Source organism: Danaus plexippus, chromosome 20 (genome assembly GCF_018135715.1).
Source record: "Danaus plexippus chromosome 20, MEX_DaPlex, whole genome shotgun sequence".
Taxonomy (NCBI): domain Eukaryota; kingdom Metazoa; phylum Arthropoda; class Insecta; order Lepidoptera; family Nymphalidae; genus Danaus; species Danaus plexippus.
Window position 1 is genome coordinate 6,931,018 of NC_083550.1, and position 24,522 is coordinate 6,955,539.

Genomic DNA, 24,522 nt, shown 5'->3' on the forward strand with positions numbered 1-24,522 from the left:
CTACTTTGATTTCATAAATTTAGCGACTATACCTTTTGTTAGATTAGACGTCGCTCAAACAATATAACGAATGGCATTTAAAGTCCGGTTTGTAAATCCATAATAACTGCCATATCATAACTTAATATTTCTGGAGCGTTGGAACACTATATATTGTAATGATCAATTGCCCTTAATTATAATTAAGTACCCTCAAAGTTGGTCGAATTGGAAATATCTAAAGTTCTAATAATATGAAACATTAATATTGTAATTATTATTAATTTATATTTTGTAGTATAGTTTTATTAGTGGTTTATGAACTATATACTAAAGCGAGTGTAGCGCCTTCCTTCCGACCTCAAGCGAGGCCGCGGACGCCGAGCGCCACCCGTCGGCCTCCTGACACGACTCGCCTCAACTAAACATTTTGTTTTATTATTTAAATGAATATCATCATTCGTTTCACAAAAAAATAACATTTGTCATCCGGAATATGTTAAAGGTTTCACAGCAAAACCATATCGATGACTGCGGCTCCAGCTTCGAATTCGGTTTGCTTAGTTGTATACACGTAATTATAAAGCAAAGTTTTCCTATTAGGCAACTGTTGTCTAGGTCAGCCGCTCAGTCTACTGTCCTCTTGTCTCCTGTCAGCTGTCAGCTGTCAGCTGTCATTATTGTGTCATATGTCAAGTGTCAGTGTGTTCCGCGCGGTGAGAGGAGTCGCACGTCTCTCGTTGTTAAACGCGCTTCAGTTAGAGCCGCGCCGGTTGAACTGTACGAGCGTTTACGATAACAGTATTGTTATATTTAAAATAAAATTTGCGTCACGAAAAGTTACAGAAGGGTATAATCCTCGGTGTAGGAATTTAAAATTTTGCTATAATTGAAAACATTGCGAGTCCGTTGCCAGGATACGGTGGTGGTCGACGAGTGGTCACTGCAGGATTATAAAGTTAGTATTGATTTTTCTGTTCTGTTCGGTCGGTGATGGAAGGGCTCCCGTCCCGGTGATGGTCACCACCTCGTATGACCTTTGACTTGACCCTTTTTTGGGAGAAATCTTTAAATTCCGCAACACCAGGCCGGTCAAGTTTACATTTAAGACGTTACCACGGATACATCATTTCGAACCCTTTTCACATTTGACATAATATGATTTTTATTTTTCTCATACTCACCTCTGTTTTGTTTTTATTGTTTTTTGTCTTGACATATATAAATATCGTTAAAGAGAGCGCTTGTGATTTCAGTAAAATTATTATCAAGTGCAGTTTATCACTTAATGACAACAAAAGAGAAACAATATAATATTTAGACAACAGTAGTTTTTCTTGGTCGTGTCTTTAAAGTTTAAACGGCTGAACATATCCTAATTGGATTCCAGCTGATTGTAGTGCCTAGGTCGTAAACTGCTGAATTTAGACCGAAGTGAAATTTTATAGAATAGAATAAAAAATAATAATAAGTAATGAAATAGAAGATTTTCGTCGTGTCTCGTGTATCAATATGTCATAATTCATGAACATTTTCAATTGCAGTTTACTCCCACACGAGCTCATTTACGCAAACACACACGCAGATCCTACTCTTTTCATATCCATGTTCATATGTAATATTTGTATTTATTTGTAGTTTAAGGTCGGACGTATTCAAAAAGCCTTATACTTGTTCGACTTGAAAACATTTGGTCAAAATAATATTAATAAAAACATATTACGAACTTATAAAAATAAATATTAAGTCAAGTCTGTACAGACTACAGAGTCAGTTACGAACTATTATTTTAGATTACTTTTTAATTACATGAAATTGGTTTCTTCTTGATCTGTAGAACACATTAAGAATTAATTATAAAGTGAACATGATTGAATTTAGATACTTTTATAAAACTAACTTCTAGTTTAGTTGTTCGTCACAAAAGAAAGGACGCGTCCGTCATAAGAATCCTTCAGCTTAAGTACCGACCGATAAGATGACGGTCAGAACACGAGGTGAGTCAGACAGACACATACATACATACATAGTGCATACATACATACATACAAACAGACAGATGGATAAGATACTTAATGTATGGCGACGATTTTAAATGTTCTAGTTCGTGTAGAGTGGAGTGTGACGCATAGCGAGTAGAGGATCGACGAAGGTCGAGGCGAGGCGGAGTTGTGACGACCTCGGACCTTTAATTACCCAAAATATACACAAAAAAAGAAACTCTTATCAGCGGCGATCTTGACGCGGGGCGAAATAAACTTATACGGCTACTTTACGAACAGATTAATATAGTTTATAAACATGTAGTCTGTGACAAATCTCTTCTGACATTGACCTTTGTATAAAAAATGTTTTGTTCCCATTTTCCATATTGCAGTCATGTTGTTTATAAATTCATTTATTTTTTACACATTTCATGACGAGCTTGTTTAATTAATTCTTTCATTGAATTCGTTTTTAAAATAAAAGCTTAGCTTCGAGGAGATGTGTTCGGGTGAAGTCTACGAGTGTAGGATCCTCTCTGCTTGTACACTGAGCATCAGATTACTTCGAGTCGCTCCATTAATGCGGAAGTAGTCGTCGCCCGTCCACCACCGGCCGGTGACTTCCTTCATTTAATACACACTCGGTCGTGCAAAATAACACATTACTGATGCTAAATTTAAAGATATTCTTCGTCGAGGAAGTACGGTCGATACTCGCACTTCCTCAATTACATTAAGATGTACTTAAATATTTTAGAGAAACAACTGTTCCTTTATGATCGTACCCAACCATCGTTCTTGTTAGTAACATGCACTTCAGGAATAAGTATATTTATAACGGCAACAGTGGACGAGTAACCTCTCGACTTATAAACATGTTGTGACATTTTTATACATAGAATTTTGAGTCAAATCTTTTTCAATGAATCCAATAAAAATGATAAATGAATTAATATTTTGGATGTTTGAAAATATGTAGTTTCATGCAGAATTATACAGAAAAGAGGATATACATACAACAAACCTCACCCGGGCTGCGCCGTGTGATGTCGTGTGAGTTTTCATTGGATTCGTTTCGTGAGAAGTATCTTTATAAGACTTACTTTTCTCAGTTCGTGCGCATATTTTATTAATCTGTTGTATTTTCGTTCATGACGAAATGAGAATCATCATCTTCATCTGGGTGAATCCCAGAAATGAGAATTGCACATTTGGATATTTGGGTTTTTAACAATTTGTAAAGTCGTGGTATGAAAATGAAATAACTTATATAGATGTTTATTATTTGTTCAGGTAACAAATAACGAGCCACCGCGGACGGTGGAAACTCCGTATAAAAACATAATACTCAGAATAAACGAGGCCAAGGAAAGAATGAATAATATTTAAAACTGAAGAATATTAAGATTTCTTTTTGTCGATTCAGAGTTAACAGATCCTAGAGATTATAACTTTATACATTAAAGAAAAAACTAATCTCAAATTTCCATCTCCCTCGTACTCTGAATATTATAAATAAAAGTCACTCGTCGGAGGGTTGTTATAGCAGTGTATGACGCTAAACTGATGTTCCATTGAACATTTATTTCTCATCGATGTATTGTCTTATTGTAAATAAACGCAAGAACTGAATTCGTTAAATAAAATCTAATGCAAGTTCATGTAGTTGCGAGAAGTTAATCTGCTGAATCGGTTACAGCGTCGAGAGCGGCTCGTGTCTTCACTCGTATTAATAGAACCGTGCTTCATTCAACAAATATGCAAAGAGTGTTGTGTCGAGGAGTGGAGCGCTGTGAGTCGGCCGGCGGGCGGCGCACGGATCGCTGCGGCGTTTATAAACACCCAGATGAAGATCCTCACTACGAGGGCATTCAAAGGATCTTGTACACTTTGTGTTAATGATGAATCCCTCACAGAGTGGGTCCGGCACCTCCGACCTGCTGCGGTGACGTTATGATGATCACGGCGGAATATTCTCTCAAAACTAAAACAAAAATGAGTGCATCCGAATATTTCAAGAGTGTGAGTGGATAACTTTTGAAATACGATAGACATTATTATACGAAACAGAAAAAAATAACAAATATGCCTTCTATCCATGATGGTATTAAGTTATTTGCTACTTATATTATAAAATAAAACAAATCTTCTAAAGTTCTCGATAGCAAATATGTATATATAAAATCTATTCAACTAAGAAATGTGTCGAAACAGATGCATGATAAATACCGTGACATATATAATGTAACTATATATAGTTTAAAGTGTCGAGTCGCATGGAGGGCTGCTCGTGTTATCACCAAGGGCGTGTCGGAGGACTGCCGGCAGTCGCGAGCGAACCGTCTATAATATAACGTATAATTACTTTTTAATATGACGCTCCATCAAACACCACTACAATACTTTGATACAGATCTTATCTGCCGCGTCTGCTCACGGCCTGAGGTGTGCTCCTCCAGGTTTTTGTTCTACCCTCTCGTCGGTCGCACGAGATGCCTCTGCCGTCAGCTCTCGACCTACATACGGACATCTGTTGTTGTATTTTACTGTTGCTCTCTATCTCATACATTACAATAGGCTCTATGTTATCATTATTATCGGTTCTCAGACCTCTTTAAATATTCATATATTATAAATTCCTGTTTTAATTTCTTCATAATGAATGTTTGTAAGTCCCTGCTCTCTTCTCTTCCCCCGTCTCCCCATATCTCCTCTGTTCACATCTCGTCTCAGCCTGAACTGAATCGTTTTGTCACTCATATTATGTTTGATGTCTTTAAGTTTTGAAACAGAACTGAAAATTTTAATTCTCAGCTAATATTCATGTTGCAGTGATGAATAAACCTATCTGGTAACGAGAATTGTGTCCTTTGAAATATAATATGAAACGAGTGGGCGAAGTAGAGAAACGAACGAACGACTGAACGAACTGACACGCCTCACTCGTTCATTAGTATGTACCCATACAATATATTAGCGAGCCGAGTCTCAGTAGATATAATGTGTGTTAACTCGGCGCCTCCTTTGTTCCAACTTCCAACGTCGCATTGCAGTGAACAAGTCGCAGTCCGCGGACTTGCATACGTATCATCAACTACCTTTTATAGTTTGTTTTGTTTCATAATATCAATAAGAGCTAATGATTTTATAACAATAATAAAGTAATATCGTTACACATTTATATTGTTTGTATGAATTTACTTATAAAGAGTTGATTCTTTTGTTAATGAAGAATTAATTCACGTACATGGTCACTGAAGCCAGAGGAGGTGATAAGTACAACATAAGCTGGTTATAAAATATAGCTTAGCTTTTTTTTTTAATTCAGAAAGCCGCTTTATAACAACGTTACCGCGACTCTTTAATTACTATTATTTTTATGTTCTGAGTTTCTTTAAAATGAACGAACACCTGTAACATCTCGGACCTCGAGGGACGGATGTTTTATTGGCCTTGCAAAATTAGTTTTAGTCAGATTCGGAAACATTACACTTTAGTTTCTTTTGTGAAACTATTTTATAAAATAAGTTTGTCACTGTTAATAATTCCTAAATATTATTATCTCAATTAGTGCAGTATTGAAAGGAACACTCTGCGACTAGATCGTAAGCGGTGCTGAGCCTGTGGGAGTTTATATATATCAGTGCAGCGAGTTCGCATTATTACCATACATATTGAAGGTTTTTAGCGAGCGACTATAGAGAGGCTTAGGTACTAGTCATAACGTGAGTAGTTTATTGTTCGAATATTGTTATGAATATAGTGAGTGGGCGGTCGCCGTCGGGCCGGGCCGGGTGCCGCCGGAGACCTTTACCGTGATGTCTCTCAGTTAAATGAGTCAGACGCGACCTGGGACACATTGGATACAGCGTTATGTCCTGGCTCACCTCACGCTAGACGCTACCTTCTCCAATATATAAAAAAAATAAAAAAATCCCTGTCCTACTGGCACTTCTTGCCACTTTTAATTATTTCTTATATTTTTTTTTTAACTAACCTAACCTAACCTAACATAAATATTATTATGAAGCAACCTTGTTATATAAACGTCTCCTGAACATTATATTATGTGCTCACATTATGAGCCAGAACAAGAACTAGGGAACATAGCACACAAACATACAACACTATATGAAGACAGAGCTTTAACCTGTTTCTGAAGAAAGAACACCTGGTAGACAAATTACCAAACAGGAGACAGATAGTCTACTTCAAATACCGAATACAATTCAAATTGTCACAATAGTTATGATATCCGCAGCACCAGCCAACGTCGGGAATGACGAGCCAAACTAATAAGCACCGTAAGTATGTCACGCGTCGCTTTATAATATGAAAAATGAAACCTCGTTTTATATAATTTATAACGAGGTTGTAACGACGTGTCACTGACCGAGATCTAGGTCTCCGGCTATCGTACCGAGAGACCTGTAGCCTGGAACGCACTCAGCTCGACCTGCTCTACTGTTTACATGCTTGTTGTGATGGAAAGGGAGCTACCATTGGTTCGTTGTTCAGTGACGTCACTTTATTAAATATATTCTAATACATGGGGTATGTGTGTGTGTGTGCAGGCTGCGGAGCTCGTGGAGCGTCGCCCGCCCTGCGCGACTCGCTGAGACTGCTGAGAGACGCCTGGCCGGAGCCCGCCTCGCTCAGACATCGGTACCGACAGTAAGACACGCTGAAAACCTGACATTGAACATCAATATTTATTTGATTGAAACAACTGTAGCTTTGTTGTCCCTTAGATTACTTCGACTCTTCCGACTCATATTGCGAACTCAAATGCTTGTCTTAGATATTTATTAAAATTAATTTTTATTTAATGACTTTTCGAATGAACTCAGTCCCAGAGTTAAGAGGAGATACCCGTGGGGCCAGGGCTAGGGACTGTATTGACAAAAGTTAACATTGATAAAAAAAATATTTTAGTTATTTTTAGTTATTGTATGAAAACGAAAATTTGTCAAAATAAAATAATTTTTAATAAAGTCATCAAACTCACGACAATATTCGAAAAGTCCAAAAACCCCAACATTGAACTTATTTTAATTAAACACGTTTTAAAGTCGACATGAAAATTACAATTTTAATAGAAAAATGTGGGAAAACTTATATAGAATTATCATTGACGTCCAAAGAAAAGTTTAAAGCAGAGATTACAGATCATTCCCATTATAGTAAAGATAGTTATTATGTGAAGATAAGCGAGTAAAGACGAGGAGTGAAGTACGAGACAAAAAAATAAGCACAGGAGAAAACCAACGTTGCGGCTCCTTACGTGCGAAAATGAATATAACATATAGTATTAAATATAAAGTATGATATATTTATCATGTCCTATACAGTCAGTAGTAGTTGTAAACGAACTTATCAGTAAACAAAGCCGTCTCTGAAGATTCCACATTTGAATGGTGTCAGTATGATTTCAGCGAAATAAATCTTCTTGATACGTTTTTAACCAAAAGAATGACATCATTAAAGGCGCATTTAAAAACTTTGAACGCATTTAACTACACGAGTAGCGACTTAACATTGCAAATGAAGTAAGCCAATCGACATATATTGTCCGTGTTCATTCACTGGGCTCTGGGAATGATTCACTCGGAATAGTTGCCTCTTACGATCCTTGTTTGAACTGAACCCGAGACGAGCTTCTTCAACGAAGGGTTTCACTGGAGTGTATCGCGTGCCGAGCACCTTGCGTCTCGATATAAGAGCTGAATTACTGTTTAGTTACGGCATAGGTAAACAGCTGCAGTCGAGGCTCCGGATGTATTAGTACTATTATTGATAATTAAGAAAATCATAGGATGTGGTTCGCACACGAGAAATAGAAATGATGCTTGTCAAATTCATTTAATGAAATTTTGTTTTAATAAATTTTCGAAAGTTTTTGAATATACAACCTATAAATTCTTACTTCAGCAGTTTTCCACTTGACACATTTGGTATTGTTTAAATTAGTTTCTTGAACTACATGTTGTATGTACACAGCTCCAACATGTATGATGGCTGCGGCGGCACAATGATACTAAGTCAAAAGTTCACATTCTCTTTGTGTGCAAATCGTCGTCGGCTTACAGTGAGCGACGCAAGTCTGAATCTACAGTGAAGGAAATGTATTTTAACAACTATTTATTTTATTTTTATATTACAAGTTCAGTCATTACGGAACTTTAATAAACACCGATCAATATATATCTAATAGCACCAATTAAGTTGTAGAAGTAATAAATAAATCTATGTTTACCAACAAGACTAGAACCTCCCTACCTGCCTGTCAACGCGTTGCCGTCGCGTCGCCGGTCCGTCACTGTTGTCGACAACATGTTTTTTGTCAATATTTAAATGATTCTTGACTGATTAGACTCGAGTCGTCAGCAGACGGAGCATTTCTCTGTCACTTTATAAACGGCGCTGAATGTATCTTACAAGTATGTTTCAGCAACTGAAGACTTATTTTTGTTTGAGATTAAACAGTCATATGTTTATTACGGTCTCGTTTCTGTTTTGGAGAGTTCGTTACGTGCTTCTGATATGCGAGTCGCTTCTCATTATTATAAGTATATTTGCTGAGGCTGAGGACCCACCTCCAAGAGGTGTTCCTGTCCGTCGCGCGTCTTCTTCTAATCCTTATATTAAGTGTCAGTCTGCGTCGAGGAAACCCCGCCGGGACCAGCTCAGACTTACACCTTAATCTTTTGTTTGATTATCTATTATTTTGTTTCGCCTTTCGCAGGTGAAGGATCTCCGTTGACTCAATCGTTTGTACTCTACTTTAAATATAATCTTCTTATCATAAACTAAAACTCCGGCGATAATATAATTAATATAGTTTAAATATATTTGAATTGTTATCTCGTTTGCCGTAAATTACCATTATTATAATAACGTTTACTTTAATAATAGTTCCTGAAAATCGTCAGCCACCGCCCATGCGAGGTCCTCACTAGGCCTAGCCTCGTGTCAAACACAACTTTTTTTTCTTATATCAATATTGAAATCAATGTAGATGATTTTCGGGACTGTCTGTGTCTCTTTGTTTGACCACAACTCATAACACAGTGGGCGCAGAACGTGTTTAATCCTGTCATACTCCGCGATATCTTTTCATAAATATCCGATCCGCATGCAGATCTCGTTCGGTCCAGTGAAGTCGCCGTTACCAGAAAGCAAACATAAATGTAATATATTTAATAGCCTGTTACGGTCCATTACTGCATCTACTTTAGCTTTCTTATGAGTGATGTTCAACCGGAACTGCGCAGAGTCGGGTGGTATGAATATCAAATGTCGGCATTAATGTAAGTTATTAAATGAGAAACGAGAAACGCTTCGGATGTAGTGTGACGATGGAAACATATTCTGAGAAGACTGCTCACGGACGACGGACGACGTTGACAAGCAGTTCATGATAATACACTAGAAGTAAAACAACCTGCCGCTGGAGGAGAGGTTATTTTAATGGGCTGCAATGTAAAATGTACGAGTTTACCTTATGACCTGTAGTATGTGCTTATGACATTATATTAAAATATGTTGTGGAGATTTTTAATTTCTTATTTACTTGGTTCGATAACTTTAATAGTAAAAATCAATCATATCAAGTTGACAAATTTATGTGGGTTGTTCTGTAATTTAAGAGAAGCTTGTAATGAGATGGATTTGTTTAAGTGGACTTTTTATTATCGTGTTTTCGACAAGTGTGAGTTGGAGTAACTTACGAAAACGTTATGATTTCTATTCAGCACGCTGCTTAGGGAGTAGGGTCGTGTCAACTATTCCGAATTCTCATTTAATAATATTGTTAATTTTGAAGCTGTTATTATAATTTTTTCCATCAACAACAGCTGCGTTCTTCTCGTGTGGCTTCAATAAAGTTACAGATAATAAATACCACTGATGGCGCTCACAGTTTTATGATAACCAAAAAAATTTCTTTTTCGTGATTTTGCACTTTTAACACACGCGGCAGACTCGTATACCGTTGTACTGTAAGTATGGAGTGCTCGACTTCGTCACCTTGGATATTTTGAGCAACTCTCCAAATCAGTATTAATAGTTCCTTCGAAGTGTCAACAGATTCTGTAAAGTATTTGCTCAGTCGTTCGCGGTATTGGTCGCAGTCGTGAAGTCATGGTAGATGGGGTGTGCATCGCGTGTCGGAACAAAGTTAGAAAACTACTTGAACAGTTTGATACACTGAGATCATCTCGGAAACAGACGACATCAACGATCAGAATATTAAGATGACATACAGATCGGACTGAGAGAAGCGAATCGAACAAGTGATCACGGAAGGACAGGCAGCGACGGCGACTCATAGGCGGAGAGCGGAGAGCGCGCTCTCTTATATGTTATATATAACACAATGAAAAAAATACTATAATAATATTATTATTATAATTATACGTCAGTCTGTTTGTACTCTTATAAAGAAGAAAGCAATAAGTGGTATTATCAGTTATATTTTTTTTGATACTAGTAAAGGTGTGCGTGTGTTATGGAATTTTGAATATTTGTTTATGAGATAGACAGAGCTAGCAAGAGGAAGACTCATCTGACTATAGACAGGTTGCTTGTGTTTAAAAACAAGTGGTTAGAGAAAGACGAAGAGATACACTTTCGGACTGAACATGGACACTGGAAGTAGTGTAGTGGCTGGTATTGGATCTTGGAGATATTGGAGAGCGTCCAAAGTATCTGAGGTATTTAAAGGGTCTTCTTAATGTGGACCGTAAATAGAAAAATATTTCACATACATTTCGTCCGTCGTCTTCACAAGAAAACCGTAAGAATAAAAGAAGAGACATATAATAACATCAGTCATCACTTCATCACGTATTTCAATAATAAGAAGTTACTTTACTGTTCAATGTGAAGAATTGACAAGAAATGTTATTGTTTGAATTTGACAGTATGAGGAGTTAATGAAACCCACGTTCATATAAATGATATAATATTCTCAATACGTTCATAATAACAGAGAATTATTAGTAAATACGCATTCATTATGGTCTTGCTAAAGAATTCACGATAACAGAGAGACACTTGTTGTGTGTGTCTGTGCGTGTTGTATCGGGTAGTGCGAGCACATAGTATAATAAACAGAGCGGGCGCTTCTCGTGAAGCGTACGGATGTGTTTAATGTTGATTATTGAAAGGCATCCAGAGCATTCAAATAACTCGTTGTAATTGTCTGGTTCGAGGTGAGAGTTTTTTAAATTTAAATCGTAAACTCGAAAAATATTGAATAACAATAGAAAAATTAAAGTGTCGCTAATTTAGCGATAGCGGAAAATAAATATTTTATTAAAGTTTACCCAAAAAATGCGTTATGACTTTTGCTTTGAGCCACGTGTTCTCAAGACAGGTTTTGTATACAATGTAATATCACACTCTGTCTTCAGGACGCCATCGGATCCCGGAGTCTTCACAAATATCTTATTAAAACCAGTTCTCGTGTTCTTGTCACTTTAATATGCACTCAGCTGGCGTTGAAGGCGGCCAGGCACGTGTTCGTTCACGTGACCACAACTAACTTCTCATAAACAATACATATAACATAATATAACTGTCGACAGAGCTGCTGCGGTCGCATCCGGACGGTGGCCGCGAGGGAGTTAGCACTGTCTTATAATCAAATACAAAAAAGACAGAATTATTTGTTTATAATTATATTAATCAATAATTTCAATACACAGGTTTATTTTCCGAGAAAGGCACAACACGATGAGTAAGCTCGTAAACACAAACGACTTCCGAGAGATACGCGGATTTAGAAGAGAGAATGAACGGGGTTAGTGTGTGAGATAAATGAGAGGAACGTCAACCGCCACCCACCCGCGGAGTGGCGTCGTGACTCACGGAGGAGCGGGTCGATACAGTAACTCGAGTTACATAAATAATAACCAGTGTTTGGTGAGCTGGCGTGATTTACTTAAAGCACGGGGAATGTCGCGGCTAGTTTGAAGATATCTGCTCGTGTTTGTAGCGGACCGATATCGACTATGCTTAGGAACAGTCGCGACTGATTCAAATTCAATGATAATTTATTTTTAGCCATATATTTTTTATCTATGACTTTTCACATGGTGTGTAACCGCAGAGCATCCATCGGCGAGACACACGCAATGTTTAACCATTTTAATGAATCGCCGACCGTCATGAGTTTATCTTGTACAAGTATGTGTCTTCAGTAAATAGACCATGTCTTAAGACCAGGCATGCGTTTAATTGATACAACTGTAAATACTTCCATAGAACCCTCTCGCTGCCGGTTTTCCTTGAAGTGGTGCAGTGCCGCTTTCACGCTCCTATTTGTCTTGTGATAAACAAAGTCGACAATTGAATAACGTTTGTACCACAGTTAGTTCTATTTCAAACGACGTGTCATGTACGCTCCCCACTCCGCACGTGTGGTGAGTTTCTTGTTGTGTTGTTCGTGGCGAGGGTCGGCTTCTATTCCCGGCCGCGATACTTTACAAATAACAACTTGAAGGTTATTAATCTCTATTTTCTTACATTTGGACTTGGACAAGTTACTCACTGTGACCCCGTTGAGACATCGATCGAGCGAACCATCGACATGCACTCACTTAAAATGCTTTGTACCTACATATATCAGTAATTTCATAATTTTAAAAGTTAGAATAAGAAATCTAGTTTGTATGAGATTAAATTAATAATTTACTTCAAAAATAAACGAGCTAGAATGTTGCTGCTCCTCTCATCAAGTCAATGAAGATGGCTGAGGCACGGATAAGAGTTTTGAATGATCGTGAATGTTACTTCAATAAAGATATTAATTTGTGAAGCTATATTTTAAAGATGTTGATGAGATGAGATGATGATGATGAGATGATCTACTCTTTCAGACTAGCGGTGGATGAAGGAGCCAGCGACTCGTACGAGCGAACGTGCGTTAAGGCAGACATGTTGAACACCCGCGGCTTGGGGGGTGTCGGGGTCGCGGGCGGAGGAGCTGCCTCGCCCGGTATGCTGCGGAGACGATACTCTGTGCCCGAAACGATTATGAGAAAGTAGGTTTAATAAAAAAGAGGTACACGAAAAATTTCAAATAATATTTATAAAATTGTCTCGTTTCAGGTATCGACTAGCACAGCAGCGATCTGAAGGAGATAGCGAAGATGGCGGGCGATGGAGTGCGACGGGGAGCAGTGGACGTGGAGCATGCGCTTGGTGCGGTTCTCGAGCAAGTGCTGCGCGCCGCGAACGGGAACATATGCGAAAATCTGCTTTGCTGCGATTGTGGGGCCGCGCCGGGGCTCCCGTAGCTCGCGCGTGTGCGTGCGCCGCCTGTGGACCAGGACCAGGTCCTCCACCTGTACCAGTCGGCACGCGTTCTCTGGACGCTTCCCACACGGAGCTCCGCACCTCCCCGCGTCGTCTTCGGTCGGACTCGCCCAATGAGCGCCTGGTTGACTGCTCGTCCACGGTTACCAAAACAACGGTGGATACGGCCCCGCTGAGTGATTCATCCGAGAAGTTGGGACACGCGACTGATTCTCGAGTTATCCTATCCTCCGTCGATAGTCGGCAGCTCAGAATCGATGAGTGTTCTTTTTCCGATCAGTCAGATCCATTTACAAGTTCCCCGCCAACTATGAAAGAGTATCACACCAGGCCCTCCACAGGCGAGTTTATTGATGGACGAGTTAGCGAGAGATCGGTAAACGTCGAAAACAACGACAGCAATATTGTTCCGTACACGCAGCCACTGTCGCTGCAGACATCACCTTACGATATTTTAGAAATTGTAGTCTCTGAAACTTTGGAGGTGCGTCCGATTACAGTAACAAAAAATGTTTCTCCACCCGTTTCCCCTCCACGAATTGCCAAAAATCAATTGGAAAATTCGAAAAGAGTAGGTAATATACCTCTGGACGAATATGTGTCTAATATGTTAATTGAAAGTCTAAATTCTTTGAATGATCAATTAGAATCAATGAATGCGTCGATTGGAAGCGAAAGAAAATTAAATATTGTAGAAAAAGAGATAAAAGTTAAACTACAAAATACGGGTGTGAATACTATAGTTCATTTAAGCCCCACTTCCAACAATCAAATAATATTCGGCAACGAGGAGCTTTACGAAAGTAACGAAACAAGCGATCTCTGTAAAAATCCTCGTGACACCTACAGTAGTAACATTCGAGAAGAAATAGTAAGTTTGGAATTGAATAATAATTTAACTTCAGCAGAAAGTCTACAACAAGATCAGACAAATGAAACTAATAAGAAACAGATAATCACAGAAAAATTTCTAAATGTTCCGACAGAAACTGTAAATAGAGCCGTGCTTCAGCAAATACAAAAACTTTTTAAGGATGAACTTCAACATCTTGAACCCGAAATACATGCTCCGGAAGTTCCGCTGCCTGGTGTTTCCCATATAGAAATATCAAATGTCGACGTATTTATTGATGATAATGGCGGAAAATTTGATGACAAAAATAAAACTGATGAGACAGAAAATAAGGCCTTTGAAGCTCTGGGAGGTGTAGGGTCTTGTAACTACTATCAAGAAATAAATCATACTCCTGTTGTTCCTCGTTTTTCAGCCTTTCCACACACAGAATCTATGGAGGTAAATACATCTTCATCGGAAGATACTGAAATTTTAGGCTCCGAATGCACGAGTCTGGTTGATAGTTTAGATGATCCCAACTCGCCACGTTCCGTACTTCTCCGAAAGTCTTTTAATAATAAAAGAACTGAACTCGTTCGGTCATCTATAGATGTCTTAGATTTATTACCTGAAAATATGAACCAAACTGATAATATTTATCCAAAAGAAAAAGCCGAATCTTTTTTTATAAGAATCAAAGATGACGATTGCAACTGCGAAAAAGAAAATATAGTTGTGGCAGATCATATGCCGGAAACTATAAAACAAAGGTTATATCGACGGCATAGAAAGAGAGAGTTACGTATGGAATCTGCACGTCGCAGCAAAGTAAAACAACTCAAAAGAGATCTTGATAGCAATTTTATTGAATCTCAAAAGATGAAAAAAGAAATAGAGAAAGAAAGTATAATTTTAATTAATGCTCTCATTGATGAGGTTATTATCAAGATAGCGCAAGATGAATACAAGTGTATGCACATTAAAAAAAGAGCAAATAAATTATCTTTAACTAAACCAGATGATAGTCTCTCGAAAAAACATTGGAAAAAAGACAACGAAAACAATAACAAAGCAGTCAAAACTAATATTCAGACTCGTTCACATACGGATGATGTACATGTTAACCATCAAAGCAACGAGGCATATGTCCGAGGTAGACTCTCTTTACAATCACCTTTATCACCGGAAAATAGCCCTCCTTCAAGAATATACCAGAAGTCAGAAATACACGATGGTAGCAAATGTATAGAAATCTTAGAGATTTTAGAATATGTTAATAGTTCTCAAAATTCCGAGACAACGAATTCTGATGAGAATCATAATTTAGGAGTTAAAAGTAGAAAGTCCAAAATTCCAGTACCAGTACACGAAAAGGACCAAAAAATTTCAAGAAGTAGAACAGAGAAAGGTTGCAAGAGTAACTGTACAAGAAGGACATCTCTTCTCTCCGATGAGAGAAATTGTAAGTCGAGTCATCTTTTGGCCAACATGTTGCTGACTACGTTTGTTGATACAAGTGAGGGGAATAATAGTTCACCACAAATCCATCCACTTACAAGACGTGCTTCTGTACCATGTGAAGCTAGGTCGCGTTCTAACTCTTTAAGGTTTAAAAATGTTTTTGACATCATTGAAGAAGAGAAAAGTAGTCTTAGTTTTGAATCTACTGGGGAAGATTCAGCGTATAACCGTCGAGCTTCTGCCCCAAGTTTTTCTCAATTTGATACTAACAAACAAATTGATAAGGAAGAAATTCAAAAGCAAAGACAGGAATACAAGGAACGAAGTTCGTTCCTCAAAGAAAGGCACTTTGTGGATACTAGGAGTGCTGGAACCTCACCAATGTTGGATACCTGTAAGCAAATAAACGTAGCTGCCATGACGTCGCCCCATCGTAAGTCGGCCAGCACTAGCCCTATAAGAATGGCCAGTACAGCAAGCTCTGGCGCAGGTAGCTTGCAGGCAGCAGGTGCTTCGAGAGCCCTTCAGTCTTCCTGCCCAACCGTCCCTCGCTCTCCACGATCTCATCTCGAGGAAGGTACCACACGCACTCTTGCACCGCTGCTCGCTCATCGCACCGCCTCAACCATCTCAGTAGAGTAATTTTGGCCGATTACACTTTTAAGTATCGCGTTTGTTTATTGTTAAAGTATCCACATGACTCTTTTGTTCCTTAGAATAGTTTTGAGCAATGAAAGTAAAAGATCCACCAACAAAAATACAGCAAAAAAAAAAAATAACGTTGCAATTATTTATTATTATTTTTTTCCAAATACTAAAACTTATTAGTTCTCTTAAAGCCCACTATTTTAATTTATACTTATTATAAAACACTGTATTTATTTGGCACTGAAATAAACTGAAAAGTATATATTTTTTTTTTATCCTGTTAAAGCATGAATAAAGAATATAAAAACTAGAAGTTTGTTTTATTTATGTAAAGGTTCAAACGCCAGACGAAAATCGATTAGCACACAGCACGAACCGTCTCGTAGATTACGAGGAGGGCACAGTGAGTCCGATACAGCTTCTTCAGTATTCCGTGTTAAGCGGGGAAGAAAAGTAGATGGAAAGAAAAGAACTGACCTCTGTTCCGTGGGCAACACTAGACGATCGTTTGAGGATATAGCCTCTATAGGAGAACAAGAACGAAACAAAGAGCGCACGAAGATAAGGGAAATTCTTGGAGTCGAGAAAAGAAGAAAGAGTGAGGTGAAGGCAGGAACTCAAATAGAAAAAGAGCGAAGGAGGCGAAAAGAAGCCAAGGAGAAACGTGAGGAGGAGTTAGAAGAGGAGTGGAGCTCGAGTGAGTCTAGTGGCAGTCTACTGTGTTCTCTAGCACCAGCCTGGCTAACTGCGCGCCGTCGACGCCGTCGCGCCGCTCCCTCAGGTCCCAAACCATATTTAATTCTACATAACGGTACGAATCGTAAATCATAAAAGTTTTCATGTGAGTTTTCTTACAACCGTTTTAGTTAATAGTAGATAAGAAATGATATAATATTGTTGGAAGTATGTTAAAGTATATTTTTTTTGTTTGTCAGGCGAGTGGGCTGTGACAGTAGCAGGTTCTTGTCCCAGTATATTACCTAACGACGTGGAGATGCGTCTGAGGTTTCCGGACCGAAGGAAGGTGTCATTGAGCTCTTCGACAATTTCTGGACAGTCACCACATCTCGCTCACCCCATACAGCAGGTCCTAACACAGCATGCTTGCCACCACGCTGTTAGTAATCTTATTTAAAAAATATAAATAGCATATCCCATATCAGCAGAACAATATGTGTCAATGAGTCATAGATAGTATGTAATATCCATTTTACTTAACTTCTGTTTGGTCCCAAACCGCATTGCACCATAGCCATGTATAAGAAGCGATATAACAGGCTTCAACTGTAACGCTTTATCTCTTTCGAAGCTACTATGTCTTATACAAAAAGCGGGACAAGATTGAATTAATTTTAATGCATAATTATAAATGCTTTATAAACTTGCAACTTTAATCTCAGTATTATAGATCGGTTTTTCTGTTATGATTTTGAGGATGAATGTAATGTGGGTCACACGAGTGTCTAGGACTTGTTCAAGAACTGCCATGTTATGTCGCCGTACATTGCCGCCTCTTACTTTAAGAACATACTTTAGGAATATTCTCGTAATCGTTCTTGACCTTAGTTCTTAGTTCATTCTACTTAGCCACACCTAAAGCAAATAAAGTTGGTTAAATGGACAGATTAGTATGTCCTATACAATAACATATGTGGGTATTTAGTAACCTTGGTCTGCAGCTCTAACACTTCGTATCGCCGTAATTTATCGATTATAAAAGTGACAATTTGTAATTATCCAGTGTAGCAAATATGGAAAGTATAGACAATCCTGTTACTGTTGAGAACACTTAAGTTTAACTGATTTCTTGAAAGGTTCTTCTGTGTGACATTTAATTTTGGAAGTATTGGACCAACATTGAAGAGCTTGTGTGTTGACGGTTAGCAGCATGTGTGCCCACAGGTGGCGTGTGGTCCATCGTGCTCGCGCGTGCTCGGACGTGCGGAGGACGAGGGACGAGTCAGGCTCACTCTCAAGAAGGAGGCTTCAGGTTACATGTGGCATAATTTTGAAATAGAACACTTTAATAACACTACAGGGATTCCTGGTTGAATACTTCTGTAGAATGATAGAACGCATTAAAGGAATTACTATTGTTCCGGGGAAACTCGAAAACGTTATTACTATTTTGTTTTTTAAATGAAATCTTTTCTTTTTTTTGAATTCCTGACGTGATCGTGATTGTTTATCCTCGCTCCTGATGGTAATGACTCCATAGATGATAAATGCACTTTCCTAGTTAAAATCTTATCACTCTTGATTTCAACTTTCAAGACTATTATCACCCTAGTTACGTATTTAAAGTCTTGGATTTATATTTATAATATTCCGCAACAGACTTGTTCGTTTCAAATATTCAGCCTGCCGTCACCGCTTAATGCGATATAGTAAATAGCATGAACAGAAATGATTCTAGAACGAGTCTTCAGGTAAAGTCAACGAGGGTACTTGCTCCAAGATATGTTCACCCCGCCGACCCTTCCTCGCGGAGTGCTCCATGACTGTAATAAAGGTGTGACGAGGACGGCTGTTTGTTGGATTCTAAAATGTAGTCGTGTCACTAGTTATTAAAAACTATTATGAGATGCTATGTTGTAATAATTTTATTTTTTATACAGTTGCGTATTCGTTTATTTTTTTTATATATCTTATTTCTTACTAGTTATTAACAATGAAAAAACTTTTAAATACGCATTATGCACACAAAGTGGAACAAAAAACAAATCAATTTCTTTTAATACTAAACTAATTAAAGTAGTCTGACCTAATACCACGTCATTAAATACTTAAATATAAATCTTAACTAAATAAAACTGAAAAAAATCCCCGTGTTTAATGGTGGACAAAGACTACTACTACTAAGACAACGTACCTACTGATTTGCACCAATGTTTAAGTTAAACAAAACTATAAGTAAAGCTGTCTATACAGGAACACTCAAAAAATAAAAAAAAACAACTTATTAGAAAAAGAAAGCAAAATCGTTGCAGTAAAATATCCTAAACATGGCACAAGTCTGATGTCGTCGTCTGCCCTCACGCGTCTGTGTGTTCGGGTACACATAGTGTCCCCATTCCCCGCTGCCTGCGCCCGCTGACCGCGCCCGGAGTGACACATGCGCCCCGCCTCCCAATCGAGCGTCATAACGCTTAATTTCGTGATCGGAATAAAAGACATAGAATGTCCTTCTCCAGAAGTGGTGAGAGGAGTCTGACGTGAAGGCCCACTGGCGGTATGAGCTGCGCGCGGTACTAGACTATACATTGCAACAATTCTTTATTTATTCACATGTCGTCTGTCCGTGATCACGGTTGCTGCAAAGTAACAGAAACGTCGGGACTATGTATCGATCGATTTTCATACAAAGTAGTTTTTTCCTGTTTATTTTTTTTTGAATGTCACTTTTGTATTTTATGTATTCATTACATAAATATTCATTTTTATCAACGTCAATTTCAGACTCTTCAATAGTAGCATCGAAGAGTATTAAGAAGTCATCTGAGTTGCTCCCCGACCTGCAGACCTACCGCGCCTCACGCAGTAAGACGCGTAGCTCTGTAAAGGTAAGAGAGACATCATGTAACACATGACGCGAACCTTTCGAACGTAACTTACTCTAACCACACAAGTATATATAACGTGTGCAAAACATTATAAATCACCTCTACTCACTACAATATAAATTATAAGTTGCCTTCGTAATTTCGGTAACTTCGAACGGAATATAAATTATTTACATAGAGAAGGCGGTTGTTCCAGACGCAGCGGGGATACTCCCTACACTGTTGGCTTCCGGAAGACGATTCTATGCCGATAAGGTGATCTACATATCTGTAATTACTATTTATAGGTTGCCGGAATGACTCGGTTGTATGTTTGTATCTTTGTGTCAAAGGCCGTGTAATGGATTGTCAGTGGAAGGCAGCGCGATCGTCCCTCATCGCAAGCCGCGTGCTCCTTCTATGAGTGAGAGGGACCTCACCCGGCTCTCCTCGCATTCTCACCGCACTCACCACCTACCGCACCTGCGCTCCTACCTACCCACAAATTTACGAAATATGTTCTAAAGGCTTCACCAAATATTACGTTAGTGCCATCGATATTTTAAATTGATTAGTGATAATTTTTTATGTATTATGTATTTACCATCAGATGAGACTGTATCCTCACAGCTGATGACCCTCAGTGATCACCCTGATGGTACTTATGTTATACCATATATTGTAATGATTTACTGAATTATAGTGGTAAAACGTTTGATAATTTTTAATATTAATTTGTGAGTTGACTCTCTGCTGCAAATGTAAATAGAAACTATAAGAGGGTAGTTTGTTTTAAAACGTGTTTAATGCAACAGTCAGTCAATTCCCCTCGTCTGTTCGGCGCAGACTTCGTCAAGTGTGCACTAAATTGTGAATATATATTGTGTTTCAACGAGGGCTTATACTTTGTAAGTGATATTTTGTCTTTCGTCTAATGTTCTAGCTATTAGCATTTCATTAACTGAATTAATGACTGTTAATTAGTATAATGTGATACAGTGGAGTGACCTTGAAACTCGATCCACATGAATTGTGAAAATCAAAAATATAACTTTTTCATTAAAATACCTGAAAGCTTTTAATATTAAAGCCAGTGATTAAAAGTTAATCAATTATAATATAAAGATTGTGACATAAGTATGAATCGTTTTGTTGAGATACCCGGAAGTCGTTGCAAATAAAACTAAAATTTAAACGCTATTTAAACTAATACTTTACAATGATAAGTAAACCCAAGTGACGACATTGTTAACGAGAATATCTTTTTTATGCACATGTTATATTATGTAAGTCGTTATATACTTTTATAATTCATTGTTTAATTTGTATGAAAGAGTTAATGGTTTCATGAGGACTGTAAACAAAATTAATAAAAATGTATGTTTTACTGTTTGTTTAATTTTTAAATATATTAGCTGACTTGGCGAACTTTTTTGTTTATTAAATTAGGATAAATGTAAATAAAAAAATCTATTACTTCAATGATACTTTATTGACCATTTATTTTGTTGCTTGGTTTGCGTCTTTCAGTGTAGCACCTTGGGATAAACTACATTTTTCGTTTGTTTTTTATCAAGCGCAAAAACAAATAACGCAGAAGGTCTTCCTACCCGTTAAGATGCCTCATATAATTAAGGTTGGGAAAACATGGATGTTTTAGGTTAAGACCACAAACGTTCAAGGATTGGTGTGGTGATTTTTTTTCCGTCATGGCGAATGCAAAACGGATCGCAAATTGAAGTCGTTTCAATTCAAATGGCATTTCGGTTGGGACCAAAGGGATCCTCGGAATGAGAACTATATTGGTATTCAGCGACACTGAGACAGAAAGAAACTTAGAGAATACCAGCCGTTAACCGCGACTCCGTCTGCGTAAGAAAAATAATAAGAAACAATAAAAAAATTTAAGCTCCGTTTGCACCCTGCCTCCCACTCGCGCGTTATGATTTCGGGATGGTCATTCGGGATCTTGAAAAAAAGTACCTAAGTTATTCTTTATTACACCAGCTACCTCCCAATAAGTCCCCTTAAACGCGGTTCAGCCATTTTAGTTATTAGCCGAAACAAACATACACTCGTATTTTGTTTACATATATTTTATTAAACAGGCTGTTTGGTCCATCGTTTGCCAAATTGTAATAGCTGATAGAAGAGATCCTTTCCTCCCTCCCTTAGCCGGTTTTAACCTCAACATGTTTTCGATATCGATTTAGAGTTATTTTTGAAAGAAAAAACCAATATTTATCACGAACACTTGAATTTAAAATAAAATCTTCCATGAGTACTCATAATTATGTTTTATTTTAAAGTGTGATTATAAGGAGCATCAATTAAATGCATAATAGCTCACCAACAACGGCAACTTTTTTTTATTGATTGACTTTAACTGTAGAGATACGGAAAATTTAAAGATGTTATCAAATTCAGAGTACAATAAAAAAAAAGAGAGAAAGTTCTTCCATCTATTGAATAAATGGCTTACTTTATCCTCGGTCTATTGGTATACTACATGCTATAAAAAGCTCCTCAGTTTTTCTACAAAATATGTGTCATACATAATTCGAAATAAAGAAAACACGTTTGATTAGCAAGGGTAATTTTTTATTAGTTTTTATTCATTTTAGCTTAATTACTTAGTTATTTTTTGTCACTGCCGTAGGTCTACCTTAATAAGGTTGTACATTAGAGTTGTTTTGGGATAATAAAAGAAAAAAAAATATTGAAATAATTTATTATAGCGTCAATAATTACAATTAATGTCCATTACGCTAGAGATTGTTCAAATTGCTGTCTTCCATTACGTATACACGCTCGACACCGTCGCCTTACTTCAAAAGTAGTTATTCTTAACCGCATTTCCTTTTTGATCTTAACAAAAACCGTTTGTATTCTCTCAATCAATTCGTCTCTGGTCGGTACTTCTGTGGCATAAACCAGTACTTTGGCGCGTTCTCAGATATAAAAATCTAATAGAGTTAAAACTGGGGAACGTGCAGGCCAGGAACTGGGGCTGTCTCTCCCAATCCAGGAGTTAGGGTATACCCTGTCTAAGTGCTCCCTGACGGTTATTCTCCAGTGCGCAGGACAACCATCATGTTGAAATACAATAGGCCTGTTCTCATTGAATATTTGCAGCCCTTCTAACAAATTTGGCAAATCGATCTGCAAAAAATGAAAATAATTGACACCGTTAAGATGCTCCGGTAAGAAATGTGCTCCAACAACGTGTCCAATTACTCCTGCCCAAACATTCACACTGAATCTTCTTTGGAATAACCTCTGCCTGGTAAGACGTGGGTTGTGATCCTTATGTGTCCAGTGGTGTAGGTTGTGTAGTGAAATGCATGTCATTCATTTTGCCGAAGAACCTTCCACACTTTCCAGATGGAAATTTGCAAGATTTCAGCTATATTTCTAATACTTCTGGTGGGAACCTCCTCAAACAATGTGAGGATGCGTTCATCGACAGAAATATCATGCTGCGTCACTATTCCTCTTGGCTCTACGTTTTTAAATTACCGTTCTCTCTTAAACGCCTATAAGTATTTTAAAATGTATTGCAGCTTGCTAATCTTCTATTCGGAAATGGTTCCCCGTATATTCTTTGCGCTGCTCGAGCGCTTCCATACGCCATCAAAATGTCAGCGTATTCTTCGTTGGATAATGTAGTCATAAAAACAACAAAAACTCAACAAACACAAAATAACACTAACAGAACTATGTAACACCAACAGAAGCAATAGGATGCGTTAGGTTGCTAAGATTTTAAAATGTCAACTATCATGGAGTGCAGCGCATGCGCATTGCATCCCTAGCTCACGGTTGTCAATGAAAGAGTGAGATGAAGGATAAATTTTACTAAGCAGGAAAGAGATAACAAATCGGTTACCATGTGGGACCTACATTACCTACCACACGCAGCGTCCATACAAAACATCAAGCATATGACCGTCGCGAGCCGAAGGCGCGCGGTTACTAAAACGTAGGAGCGCATACGCCGAGTTTTGTATGGACCCAGATGGGCGCGTATTTATATGGTGCCCCCCGCGGCGACGGTGCGCCCCTCACCTCTCGTACAATTCGTAAGAACTCACATTATAATCCAATTTCATTGGTTATAATGTGAAACTTTTTATTGGAGACGAATTTCTGCGAGTATTGTCTATTGTCATTTTTGTATATATATCGGCTTAAATTTCGAATGATTCCATTCCACCTGAAGCATCAACAAGTTCATCACTATACTCAAGAAACCTCCGAAATAGTTAGGGAAGCAAGCCCCCACAACCACTTCGAATGTATTAACAAAAATTTAAGTATTCATTCTGAATATTGCTTCTTACCATAAAGTGGAAGCTAATATTAAATTAATGAATGAAGTAAAGGTTCTTTATAACATGGTGTATACCAATAGACAGAGGATTAAATAAGCCATTTATTCAATAGATGGAAGAACTTTCTCTCTTTTTTTTTATTGTACTGTGAATTTGATAACATCTCTAAATTTTCCGTATCTCTACAGTTAAAGTCAATCAATAAAAAAAAGTTGCCGTTGTTGGTGAGCTATTATGCATTTAATTGATGCTCCTTATAATCACACTTTAAAATAAAACATAACTATGAGTACTCATGGAAGATTTTATTTTAAATTCAAGTGTTCGTGATAAATATTGGTTTTTTCTTTCAAAAATAACTCTAAATCGATATCGAAAACATGTTGAGGTTAAAACCGGCTAAGAGAGGGAGGAAA

General features: G+C 37.8%; 1 protein-coding gene across 8 annotated transcripts; it reads left to right on the forward strand.

The window, feature by feature from the left end:
• The first annotated feature begins 694 nt into the window (after positions 1–694).
• LOC116774174 (uncharacterized) lies at positions 695–21,159 on the forward strand. 8 transcript variants are annotated; one of them, XM_061523709.1, is made up of 10 exons: positions 695–937; positions 6,539–6,638; positions 12,848–13,012; positions 13,080–16,159; positions 16,565–17,011; positions 17,166–17,347; positions 18,133–18,220; positions 19,690–19,793; positions 19,972–20,048; positions 20,126–21,159. In XM_061523709.1, the coding sequence occupies exons 3-10, from the start codon at positions 12,906–12,908 to the stop codon at positions 20,295–20,297; spliced, it is 4,257 nt and encodes a 1,418-aa protein (XP_061379693.1). In that variant the 5' UTR covers positions 695–937; positions 6,539–6,638; positions 12,848–12,905; the 3' UTR covers positions 20,298–21,159. The 8 variants fall into 8 exon arrangements, with proteins under 8 accessions (XP_061379693.1, XP_061379694.1, XP_061379688.1 ...); XM_061523710.1 differs by having other exon boundaries at positions 6,539–6,629; XM_061523704.1 differs by lacking the exon at positions 695–937 and adding an exon at positions 4,829–6,268.
• Positions 21,160–24,522: the final 3,363 nt, after the last annotated feature.